The sequence below is a fragment of the Canis lupus genome, chromosome 23, assembly GCF_003254725.2.
Source record: "Canis lupus dingo isolate Sandy chromosome 23, ASM325472v2, whole genome shotgun sequence".
Taxonomy (NCBI): Eukaryota; Metazoa; Chordata; class Mammalia; order Carnivora; family Canidae; genus Canis; species Canis lupus.
In genome coordinates this window covers 25,681,921-25,694,773 of record NC_064265.1, presented here as the reverse complement: position 1 = coordinate 25,694,773, position 12,853 = coordinate 25,681,921, and the positions used below count along the sequence as shown (strand labels likewise).

General features: G+C 37.7%; 1 protein-coding gene across 19 annotated transcripts in view; it reads right to left on the bottom strand.

Moving 5' to 3' along the window:
* The window catches only part of TBC1D5 (TBC1 domain family member 5), a 544,381-nt gene that overhangs the window by 57,127 nt on the left and 474,401 nt on the right, over nt 1–12,853 (bottom strand). For 17 of the 19 annotated variants that reach the window (XM_049100069.1, XM_049100071.1, XM_049100072.1 and 14 more), the window contains 2 exons: nt 9,485–9,550; nt 691–854 (listed from right to left, as the gene is read on the bottom strand). In XM_049100069.1, coding sequence (XP_048956026.1) covers nt 691–854; nt 9,485–9,550 — 230 coding nt within the window. The remainder of the gene's footprint in view (nt 1–690; nt 855–9,484; nt 9,551–12,853) is intronic. The other 2 variants (XM_049100078.1, XM_049100083.1) reach the window with 1 other exon arrangement.

Here is a 12,853-nt window from a genome sequence, read left to right as displayed (position 1 = left end):
TTTCAGTAATAGCTAGATCCTTTCCTGTTATATGTGCATCTTCTTCCAGTGGGCAGATGGATTCTTCATACTAGAATATTAGATGTTGAATTACCTCTAAGATGTGGTTATTAAATGTTTTATTTTTTGTGAAGTTGGCTTAAAAACAATTTTAGACACAACCAGATTTTTAAAGTGGTTGATATGCTTTATGTATATTTTTCTGAACAATGTACACAGAGGATCTTAGAGAGCAGCTATCAATTTATCATCATTTAAGTGTAATTTGCATACCTTTAAAACAAATGGTAAAGTAATTATTTTTACTTTTCATGAAATAAAATTGAAAATACACCTTGGTTTGTTTTATAAGTGTCTTAACCTATTCTTTGATAACACTACTTGTTACATTAAAAAAATAATAATAACACAGACTTTGACAGAATAGCATTTGCAGAGACAAAAGGACTGAGATTTGGGATTCGACATATTTTAAACTGATGCTGCTTTTTCCCCCAGTATGATGCAGACTGTGGCCTTAAAATATCACTAAGTTATAATAATAAAATTAAAATATTTTGATGAAATTCTTTGCTTTAGTTTATAGACCAATTAAGAGCTTTACAAAACCCAGTACCAAAGAAGTTTTAACAAATGCAGCATGCTAGGGGAAACTGAAGGATGAAAGAAAAAGTGTCCTTAAATACTTACAGATTCTTTTCTGCCCATAGTTTTGCTGTGTGAACGGGAACGGGAGATGTTGCTGAAGAAGGAATCTTTTTTAGTAGCAGATGAAGGTGGAGAGCCAGTGAATTCTCTTCCTCCAGGCAAACTTTCAGTGCTTGGGGAGGAACTGATGGTTTTAGAACTTTGTCCTGTAAGAAAAATTAAGAGGCAATAATGAAACACTGGACTTTTTCACTCAGCTACTTTATTCACTGTCTTTAATAAAGGATCAATTATTATACTTCTTTGTTCACATCAACATAGGGACACTGTGGAGTTATTAAATGCAAGCATTTTTATGTATCAGAATAGCTGCCAAGTTTTTAAAACAATGAAGTGCCCCTATGCATTTTCACATGTAATTTATCCTACAATAGTCCGAGTGTTGCACACATATAAAAAAACTAAAAGTTTGAATTTTTAGAAATCACAGGTTAGATAACTGGATTTTCCCTCACTAAAGGAATCATCCTTAGGGACTGTATGTAGAAACTATTATACTATATATTACATTAGTATTGAAAAAAACCTAAGTCCTTCAGCAATTTTTCAAGAGAGCTTTCCTTTTTATTAACTGCAGAACAGATATATAGCTCCCCCAGCTTATGGTAGAAGCATCTGTAAAAATGAGACAAGGTGCTGACTCACAGGGCCTTCCTCTTTCTAGGCTGGTTCTTATATCAGAGTAGGTGCATCTGTGATTCCTGCATCTATTACTCTGCCTAGCAGAAGACCTTTTCAGAGATGAAACTAAGTCAGGTCCTGTTAGAATCTATCTCTGAATTATCAAGTCCCAAATTAGTGGCAGTATTGATAAAGTATTTATCAATACAGAAATTAGCTTACTAACATTTTTGTTCCTTTTGGGAACACAAACATTTTGACCTTAAGAAAATGGAGTCACCAGAACATGTCCCCAAAGGGGATGATGGAGTATTTCTGGAGATCGGAAGGAAGAGCCTAGGGACCAGGAACAGTTTTGCCTTAAGACAGAAGGACTATCAGACTTCCCTGCCCTTTTCAGGCCTCACACACAGAGAACAGGACAACACTGGTATTGCACACTGGGCAAGTGGATGAAACATTCCATTACCCAGGCCTCACCTGGACAGCTCCCAGGGTAAGGAGTCAGTATTCTCAACAAGCTTGTAGCCCAGAAGCTGTACAGAGGTTCTGAAGCTCTCTACAAACCTTTTAAAACATCAATCACTTCTTTTGTTAAAAGAAATGAAAACTTAAAACCTGCTCTCAGAGGCACATTCTTAAATATATTGTGGTGCCCTGTCCAAGTCCCCCCTTCTGGACAAAGACATTTAGTCTCCCAGCCACTGGGACTGTTGACTGATGATGGTTCTTAGAAATTGCTCTCTGCAAACAGCCCTCAACTGAAGAGATCTGCTCTATCTAAGGTCGTCCCTTCCCCAGGGATTAGCCCCCAACTAATGACTGGTTGGGGATGGCAGAAGATAAAGGCTGGCTTTCCTGCCCCAAGGTGGATGACTCTGAAGGGCCATCCCAGCCCCAGAGGTTTCAGCAGCCACTGCAAAGCAGTTCAACTCCTCCCTCAGCTCAACGCTACTCCTTTCATTCCCCAGATACTGACCTTGATGGCACACGCCCACCCCAACAGCTTCCTTCCCCAACAGACCCAGAAGTCTTTGTCTCATTTTATTTCTCAGAAATTCTGACTCATGACAATTATTTAGAATTATTTTAGATTGCAGGCATTTTAAAATATACTAAATAAAGATAAAATTCTTTGGCCACCTCAGGCATGCACATATTCTTTCATTCATAACCAACTAGGGAACAAGCCTCATGCAGATGGATCTTATGAAATGCCTACAGAAACTCTGTCCAGCACTAATGATGAGGGATGACCACAACAGGAACTCTTAAAAAGCTCCTAAAATAGCAGTCCAAGGGAAATAGAGACTTTTATGTATACTAACTAACCTAAAATCCCAGGTGATACAAACAAGAAGTGTCAACAACAGTATTCTGGAAGCGCAAAAGAGGGAATATCTGATCTTGTTTTAGGCAATGAGAGGTGTGTGCCCCATCTTAAAACCTGAAGAGCAGGTGGTGGTGGTGGTGGTAGTGGTGGTGGTGGTGGCAGCTCAGGAAGGGTCATTTTTGGCAGAGAATGCAGCATTTATCAAGGCAATTAGTAAATGCTACTGGGAACATCTAGCTCTATCAGAGCCTAACTGAATCCCTTGGAGCTTCCTGCCATCCATATGTACTTGAAAATGACACCAATACTAGTGTAAAATAAGCTTAAGTCCAACAGAATGCTTCTTTTTCATTTGATGATTATTTTAATGGCTTTCTGGGGGAAGGAGAGAATCAAATAAATTCTTTCTGAAAGTTGCTGGCACCCTAAATGTGAGCTTATTTTCCCTCTTGGTCATCCAGTCCTTGGAGGAGGCAGAAAAAAGGGGAAGATGAGGACCTAAATAGGGCCAGGGAGATCACGAAGAGGACTTTGTTCTCATGCTAAGGGGTCTGTCTGGACTTGCTCTTGTCTGTAGGTGATGGGAGATGCTACAGATTTTAAGGAGGAAAGTATCATGAGGATTATAGGAGCTTGGTTGAGTCAGGCATCCCCCGTACCTGCCCATACAAGAGATTATAAGGGCTTAACCGAAGGACCATCATGTGATAGATTTCAAAGATGTTTACAAAGCAGAATGCCTCAAACCAGTACCTGCTGGCTCTGCTGCACCTAAGCTTGAGTCTAAGTCTAGTGGATATCTAGTTGTGGGGCCTTGAACAATTCACTGACCATCTGTACATGAGACATCTACCTCATACATGCTTTGCATTCCAAGTGGGTGACGTGCATAAAAGGCTCAGTGTGGCTGAGCATATAAGACAATATGCTAAGTACGCAGTAGACATGAACCATTACTAGCACAGTGGTGGCTTCCAAATCTAGAGCAGAGAGAGTTTAACATGAAATATAGCAGGTTGCAGATTTGCTAGCCCTCTCTCTCATTAGGACTATTCTTACGTTGGCTGCACCTCCCACAGACTTTAGTGCTAGCTCTAAGCACAGGACTGCCACATGTGACATACAGAAGACTGCCTTGTGGGATGGCTGGAATCCAGGACCTCCTCTACTGCTCTGCTTGTTAAGATGCATATGCCCTGGTGTGAGCTGCATCTGAGTAGCTTCCTCTAAAGTGCACAAAGGTGCTATCTGGACTAAATATGGGTGTGTCTAGGTCTATTAAATCTTTCCTTCATTTTATTTTCCTCTCTGAAACATTCAATAAAAGTTTTGTGTCCCATGTGCTACATGTCAGTGGAGGCTATTTGTCAAGAGCCCAAGCTGACTGAATGGGCTTCAAAGGCATCATGAAGAGCCTTCACCACAGAGTGGCTGGGAAGGAGGAAAGAGGGAAGGGGAGGAAATATTTATGGAGTGTCATGAATAATATTTTTGTGATTTTCTTTTTTTTTTTGATTTTCTTCTTATTTAACTCGATGGGAAATAGGAAGAGGGGCTGGGGCATATTCCTAAAAAGATGGGTAGAACCCCTGTAAATCTGAGACCAGCTGGAGGAGTTGGACACGGGACGCCCAAAGACAAACGCCTGGCAAATCCAGTGCTATGACCACAGAAAGGGGATCACCTTGACTTTTCTCAATGCTTCAGGAGAAAATGAGATATATCTGGCCCCTCTCTGGTGATATTTTGTTATTTCACAGACTTGAATGACAGACAGCAAGAAGACTGATGTTTACACATTAAAAATACAGATCTTGGTGTCACATGACAGTGAATGGAAGCAAACTATCTGAAGCCCCTGGAATAGAGCTTGACCAGAGAGTCTAAGCACTGCTGGATGTTCCCACATGCAAACATGTGGTTACAGAATATCAGAAGTAATTATTAAAAAAGAAAAGATAGAGATGCTGAGTTGGTTCTTTCTTAATCTGATTCTAAAACCCAGAGGTATTTGAAAAAAACACATAATAGGGCCATCATCATCACCACTACCACCTGAGCAGATAGCACTCTTGAGTCCTTACTGTGGGACAGGTGCTGTGGTAACTTTCAATAACCAGCCTTAAAGCAGCTGTTCTTTTTTTATTTTTTATTTTTTCTCTTCCCAGATATGAGGGTATGTGATTCCCTTAGGTCATCCAGCAAGTCAGTGATGGGGGCAGAATTCAAACCCAGACACAACTCCAGAGTCCATGCTGGGTAAAACTGTACCACCCTGCTCCCCTAATAAGGGCTATGCCAGGTGGGCTATAGTACATGTGACCTAAAATTACAGAAGAATGGAATGAGGCCTTTTGAAAGTAAAGGGACAGAACATAATGGAACTGTTTGTCTTGCTTCACGACTATCATTTCTCATCAAGCAGAGTGGCCAACATAGGGCCATTCACGAGGATAGTTTTTGGTTTCTCAGTGTCTCTTCTCACTCCTGTAATAGCTCTTCTTCTGTTTGTTTTTTTCTTATCATTACTATGTCTTACTCTAGTTAATTTGGCCTCTCTTTTTGTTGTTCTACCAATTTGTTGCTTGTCATCTGCACTGGGGCATTTCTGTTAGTGCTTTGTTCTTGAAGGTCCAGAGGGGAATCATCTCCAGACATATGAGCTGTTATTGTGCTAATGTGACTTACGTGTTATTTCTCCATTTACAACATACTTTTTTTCCTAGAAGAATTACAAAAAACCTAACAATGGTTACTCTTAGGGAAATGGGTTGGCAGAAACAAGTGGAAGGAGTAGAGGATTTTTTTTCTATGTAATGGCTTTAATTGAGATGGTATAATGTTTTATGTGTTTTAGTTTCAAGAGTGTCAACAGTGGGGGTGCCTGGGTAGTTCAGTTGGTTAAACTCCTGACTCTTGATTTCAGCTCAGGTCATGATCTCAGGGTTGTGAGATGGAGCCTCGTGTGGGGCTCCACGCTGGGGATGGCATGTAGCTTGCACGGGATTCTCTCTTGCGCCCTCTTCCCTGTACCTCTTCCCTTTTCTCTCTCTGTCTCTCAAAAAAAAAAAAAAAAAAAGAAAAAAAAAAGAAAAAGAATGTCAGCAGTGTTTATCTGGGGGTATGGAGAGTTTTGACCTTTTTCTTTTTTCTTTTTAAAACAACCTGACAAATGTTATACAATGATATTTTTGTGTGCAGGTATATATGTATATTCATATCTGCAACATAAATAGGTATACACAAGTATAAATATTAAAAACGCTTATGGCAATAAATTAAGAAATCTAAATTTCTTTCCTAATGGTCCATTAAGTGATAATACTTATATACTTCTGTTGTTGGAAATTCTAAATTCTCTTTGGAAGTAATATCTGTGTGTGCATATACATGTATATGTATGTGTGTGGTATGTGTGTACCCATATTTTAAAGCTTTGTGATTCTTAAATATCTCTTGAAAAAAAAGTTCCTGGGGTAGGTGGGCAATTTCCAAAAACAATTTTCAAGAATCTCTTTAAGTCTTTAAAAAAAAAATTCTCCTTTTGGCACACATTTTATGACTACAACCTGGCACTGAGAGATGTAAAATGGAACTTTCCAATAATTTCCAAAAACTATTTATTGACTTAAATTGTGGGTTTTCATTTTATTGTCAGTGTTTTTCTTAAAAAAAAAAAAAAGCCTATACAATTTTACGTTTAAAAGGAAAGATACAAATACATAATCTCATGAAAAAATATAATCAAAGAATCACTGGAAGTATTGATATTTACTTCATTTCTTGAAATATACTCCATTACTTTGAAAAAAAGATACTGGAGTCTAAATGATAGTTTTATTTCCCTTACAAGTCTATCTACTCTTAAAATATTATAACGGGAGGCTATAACGGGTGTGGTACCCCTGATGAAGTTCTCCCAACTTTTGATATTGCTGGTCCTATTAAGCATAGATTGTTAGAAAGTTTTTTGTTGCCACTACTAACTATTTTGGTTGACTTTTACTTCCCCTTCCTTTCTGACACTCTGCAGGAAGTGTATTGAGGAAAACACAGAGTGACTTCTCCAAATTAGAGAGGTATTGTCTCATTTTCTTATCATCATTGTCACAATTATCACCACAGATTGAAGCTTTTTACTTGGGCTTCATGACTCATAAAGCAGCTGGAGCCTTCCCTATCAGGCTGATACAATCTCTGTCAGGCATGGCAGGCAGGAGGAATTCTGAACTGGGTATCTAGAAAAAGAGGTGGTTCCTGACAGTATGCCTGCCTGGGTCATCTAATGCACAGGCTGAGGCCCAAGCAACCTGAGAATGCTGAAAGGAAAACCAGGGACCAATGAGAATAGAGTCTGGCACACAGTAAGCACCAAAAAATGCCTGGTGAATAAATGAATAAGATGATTCTACCTATATGACACAAGTGATCTGAACAAAAAAATATAACATCCCTCTTTAAGATGTTATTATAAAAGCAATTGTTCCTGTGGCTCTGGTCTGTAGGAAAAAAAAATGGATGGAGCAAGAGCAGAGAAGCATAAGTCAGAGTAAGCCAGTCTTTAGCTTTCTCCTTCCATAGATATAAACTGAGATTCCATAACCAAAGATCTACTTTGTAGTAAACTAACTTTTAAAAGTTAGCAAACTGAGATGCCAAAAAACCATTAAAAGTTGCCTGGGGAGGGGGCTCAGATTTTTTTTAAAGATTTTTTTATTTGTTTGCACAGGTAGAGAGGCAGAAGGAGAGACAGACTCCTGGCTGAGCAGCGAGCACAACATGGGGCTGGATCTCAAGACCCTAAGATCATGACCTAAGCCAAAGGCAGACACTAAACCAATTGAGCCACCCAGGCACTCCTTGGGGAACTCAGATTTTAATTTTAGGAAGCAAATTGAAGTCCTGTGAATTCTTATCAGATGATCACAGTAATATTCATTTAAGCATAATAACAGACAAGATTTAAGAGAAATCATCTGGAGATTGTCTTTTCTTTTGTCTACCCTAATGTATCCCTTTATTATATAGATCTCTTAGACAGCAAAAGAGTAAACAGCAGCTCTTCATCGAATTCCCAGGCTCAAAAAACCCTTAAAGGTGGGATCCCTGGGTGGCGCAGCGGTTTGGCGCCTGCCTTTGGCCCAGGGCGGGATCCTGGAGACTCAGGATCGAATCCCACGTCAGGCTCCCGGTGCATGGAGCCTGCTTCTCCCTCTGCCTATGTCTCTGCCTCTCTCTCTCTCTCTCTCTCTCTCTCTGTGACTATCATAAATAAATAAAAAAAAAAAAAAAAAAAAAAAAAACCTTAAAGGTCAACTGGCTCAATTACCTGAATATAGCCAGAAACAGTACCTGTGAAAAATAACTCTATATAGAAGAAAGATCATATGCTTCTATTGCCACAGTATTTTTTAAAGGATTTTATTTATTTATTCATGAGAGACACAGAGAGAGAGAGGCAGAGAGGCAGAGGGAGAAGCAGACTCCATGCAGGGAGCCCGACGTGGAACTTGATCCCAGGTCTCCAAGATTAGGCCCTGGGCTGAAGGCAGTGCTGAACGGCTGAGCCACCTGGGCTGCCCCACAGTATTTTTTTTTAAAGAAGTTAAGCTAATATACCACTCATCCTCCTAATCACAATGTATTATTTTCTGTTAATTTATTAAAAAGCACAGATATTATGAAGATATCATTACTAGTTTTTTATTTTTTAAAAAAGATTTCATTCATTTTATTTGAGAGAGAGAGAGAGCACGCATGTGCAAGCAAAGGCACAAGTAGGAGGGGGGAGCAGACTCCTTGCTGAGCAGGGAGCCCAACAGAGGGCTTGATCCCAGAACCCTGGGATCATGACCTGAGCTGAAGACAGACACTTACCTGACTGAGCCACCCATGTGTCCCTAGAACAGTATTTTAATACTAGTAGCATGATTATATTATGTGAATATTTTAAATTAAGGAAAGTGTGGTTGTGAATTTTAATTAATACTGCTATCTTTTAAATCTGAATTTGAATGGGAAATTCTTAGTCTAGACTTCCCCTTAATACAGAAATGCTCTCTATAACATATTTATCTGAAAGATTATATAATAGAAGATTAATGCAGCAACTTTAATATTTATACATTTAAAAATGTACACAGGAGGTGCTCAATTGAATTACTATTATTTTGTACTCCTGAAACCTTTTGTCTAGATTTTTAACAAATGGTATGGTATCTAAATGTGATCTTTTTATTTTAAATCATTGCCAATTACTATACACAGAGATCTGTCGCACTGGACTTTGATTCTGTTAATATGATTCATAATACAAAGCCTGTACTTTTTTTTTTTTAAATACAAAGCTTGTATTTAAACAATTCTTTCAAAGTCAAGTTGTAATTCTTTTAGGTAAAATATAGTAAGTATTTCTGGCTAATTAATAACATGCATACGAATAGCATGTAAGGCATCTCTTAGAATTGATTTGTTAAATACTGTCACAGAGCACCTATGCAACAAAAAGAACACCTCAGTCTGACCTTCCAAATAAAATGTAGTGTTAAAATAACCACAAAATATAGAGTGACCGTATTTTGAAAGGAAAGAGACTGGTGCAAACTTCATAGAAAACCCACATCACAGCCAGATTTGGCATCACCAGATGACATGAGAGGGGACTTTTGTTCTGAACAACAGTGCCACTCAGTGGCTGAACAATGGTAGTGAACTGATCAAGAGTATGAATGGAGGGTGGGCAAAAAGAAAAATGGAATTTTGGAGTAGGCAATGAGAATACTGCAGGCAAAGAGATAAACTACGTTGCCATGGTAACTGTACCTTGGAGGTCAGTTAGAGTCTGGACGGGAACAGAAACCTGAGCATCGCTTCCTGTAACTACATCGCCTGGATTTCATAAGAAAAAATAATTAGATTTCATAAAAAGGAAAAAAAAATCAACTTTACTTTTTTCATACTTAATGCTTTCATCAATCTAATTACTAAAAGTACAGCAAAACAAAATACAATCTCAGAAAAGTTAATATAAAGTATTTTTTAAAGGCAATAATTTTTAAAAAGTGTTCCCTAAAAAGTTTTGTGCGTGTTTTTCTTTAACAAAACAAAACAAAACAAAAAACAAGTTGCCCCTAGTCTAAAGCAGAGGAAAAATTGAGCGATCAAAAGATCCTGCTGAGATTTCATTATGCTAGAAACAGTAGTGTGGTATGACATTTTCTTTCTTTAAAAAAACTCTTAACCCAAAAATAAGTTATATGCATTTATTAAATAGGCATTCTTTTGAAACGGATTTTCTCCTGTAACAGAAGTTATTTTTAATTAAACTTGAAAACAATTTCTTCAATGATAAGATAAATACCTAAACAAGCTCTAATTTCATCGTAAAGTATTGAAAAGATTTAGTGAGTTACCACATGTGCTTACAAATGTCAACATATAAAAATAAATCTGTGAACTGCACACCCTTTAAACTTGATATACTTATTATAGGCAAGATTTCATTCACAAATTGGACCTATGGTAAATGCTCAAAAAGAAATGTTCGACTTCGAAGGAAATGGGGAGAAAGGGAGTGCATTTTAAAAGTACAGGAAAGAAAGGATAAGGAGCACAACTGGAAATTCTGTGAGGAACTTGAGGTACACTCCCATTGACAAGGAAGACTTTCTGTTCTCAGATTTCCTTCAGGATGACCAAGTTCAACATCAGGCACAGTCACTGTCAACAGAATAAGCCTCTCAGCATCTGAAGGCCTAGCCTACTTTGAAATTAACAAACTAAAAACCAAGCCTTCTTAAAAGATACTGTATTTTCCATATTTGATAATGTAGGATTAATAGACTTCCTTCCTTTGTCGCTTTTACAATAGTAAAAAATCAATTTCCGATTTATGTATCACACCCTCAGTGCCTTGACCACTTGCTCTAATTGTAATTGACAGCACAGCCAGCTCATCTGGAAATTACTGGGTTGTAATCATATTGTCCCCATCAATTAACAGTACACATATTTTGAGATACACACACACACACACACACACACTCACATACATATCTGTATCTCCTGTGACTGAAATAAAATCTATAAATAGGTACATACTCCAAACAGCAATAAGCAGCTTTTAGTGGAATTTATCAGGTTCCTGAATTTTCATAATATCGTTAACTCTCTGTTCACCGATAAATGGAGTGTCTACTTTATATATATTTGAAGGAAAAAAAATATATTTGAAGGATATTTTCAATTCTATTTTGAATTGAAATTGAAAAAGCAGCTACTTTTCTCTGCTGCTTCTGGATCACCTATTAGTGTATATTTAGAGATTGAAAACTTGTTTTAATATTAAATACCACCAGAAAATTATGGAGGAACATTTGTGCTCCCTCTTCTTTCTTTCACAACCCTGCTCCCAACACATATATAAACTACAGTTTGCGTTTCCAGCACCATACATGTGAATTTTGGGTTTTCCATACAACCATTCCCTTATATAATCACAAATAACCAGGAGTTAACTAACCTAAGAAGATTCTATTCTAAGCTATTTCCATTTTTAGAAACAATCATTTTTCAAAGCAACTTCCAAATTTTCCAGCAGAGTACACTAAAAAGGCTAATATGTTCTTTCTCCTCAAAGGCACCAGGTAGGCACCTTTGAACCTCAGAAGAGTGTTCTGAGACAGTCAGAAGCCACATTCCAACACAAGCCTCCCGACAGGCTACAGATTGTGCTCACCAATCTCTGGGATCAGGTGATGCACTTGCAGATTTGTCACTGTCACAGCACAGCAGGATACTTGTAGGAAACACCAGCATAAAGACCCAATGCTGGAGAAGTATTTTTCCTTGTAGAGTTAACAAATCCATCTTGATAGCTGTTTGGAGCTGGGAGGCTTCCCTGAGAGAAGTCCAAACCTTTTACTTCAGGGTGAGGAAACAAGTGGTCAGAATGGTTCAGGACTGTGCTTACAGTTAAATATTTTGTGAGTGAGTCAATGAGAGAAGAGCAGCAGCCTACACTGACTTCTACTTGTGCCAACTGTTCTTTTTGCCTTTTACTCTGTTTCATTCAAACTTTAATGCAGGGAGGGGCATTAGCAGGAACAGTTATCCTTGAGATGAAGGTAGACAAGCTTTTCATGATTGACATGAGAAGAATGAACCAGAAATAAAAAGAAGAGTTGCCAAACAAGGAGACTTTCTCTCAGCACAGGGATCAGTTACAAAATGCCCTAGTGATACTCATGTTCCAAATACTTTGCTTAAGTGCTCTGCTGTCTCCTTTCAACTGGGGACTTCGTTTTCATCAATTGTTCCATCCTCATGCACTTCCTTTCTCACTTACTGTGATATTAATACTTGACATTTCCTTAGAGATACAACTTTATACTTGTACTGTCATTTGGCTTGGTTCCTCAGAAAATTTAAGCTATAGCATTAAGAGATTCTCTGACTCATTTGCCTGCCATCAGTTAGAATTACTACTGACTATGGTTTGTTATCAAAGCAATACTGAAATCATATTTGGTTAGAACAATAAAACAGTACATTAAGAAATATATAAAATAACATTCATTTCCATTCTGAAAGTGGGCATGTCTCCTGGCATTAAAATACATTTACAATGTGTTAGTGATTTGAAGTCCTCTTTTCTTTAAGTCATGTGTGATAACTTTACATTAAAAAGAAAAGAATGTAGTTTTAAATGAGATATTCTTGTGTAAGGCAAACTGAATATTCTACTGAAACTTATATACTAACTATATACAGTCTAATACTTCATATAGGTATTGATAGAGAACACCATGGAATGGGATAATAAAGGTACGCTTGTTATTGAATAATACTCATTATTTGCACCATTGAGGAATAAAGTCCATTTAATTTAAGCTTATCAGTTTAAATGCCAAGAATTTAAAATTAATAGTTTTGGATGCAATCTTCTTACACAGAGTATATGAAATATGGTTTGAGGTCTTTTTACCAATCTAATATTAATATGGTTATTATCAACACCAGTGACTGAACATGGCTACAACAAGGGTCCCTTTAAGACATGAATGAGGCATGGGTCAGGGTATTTGTGCTGACACTAAATAGCCACAGACTCTCTGCTTTGTGGGGTCTTAGGATTGAATTTTGTAGATTTTCTGCCATGATGTTACTATTTCTTGCTTCTATAGTATAGAT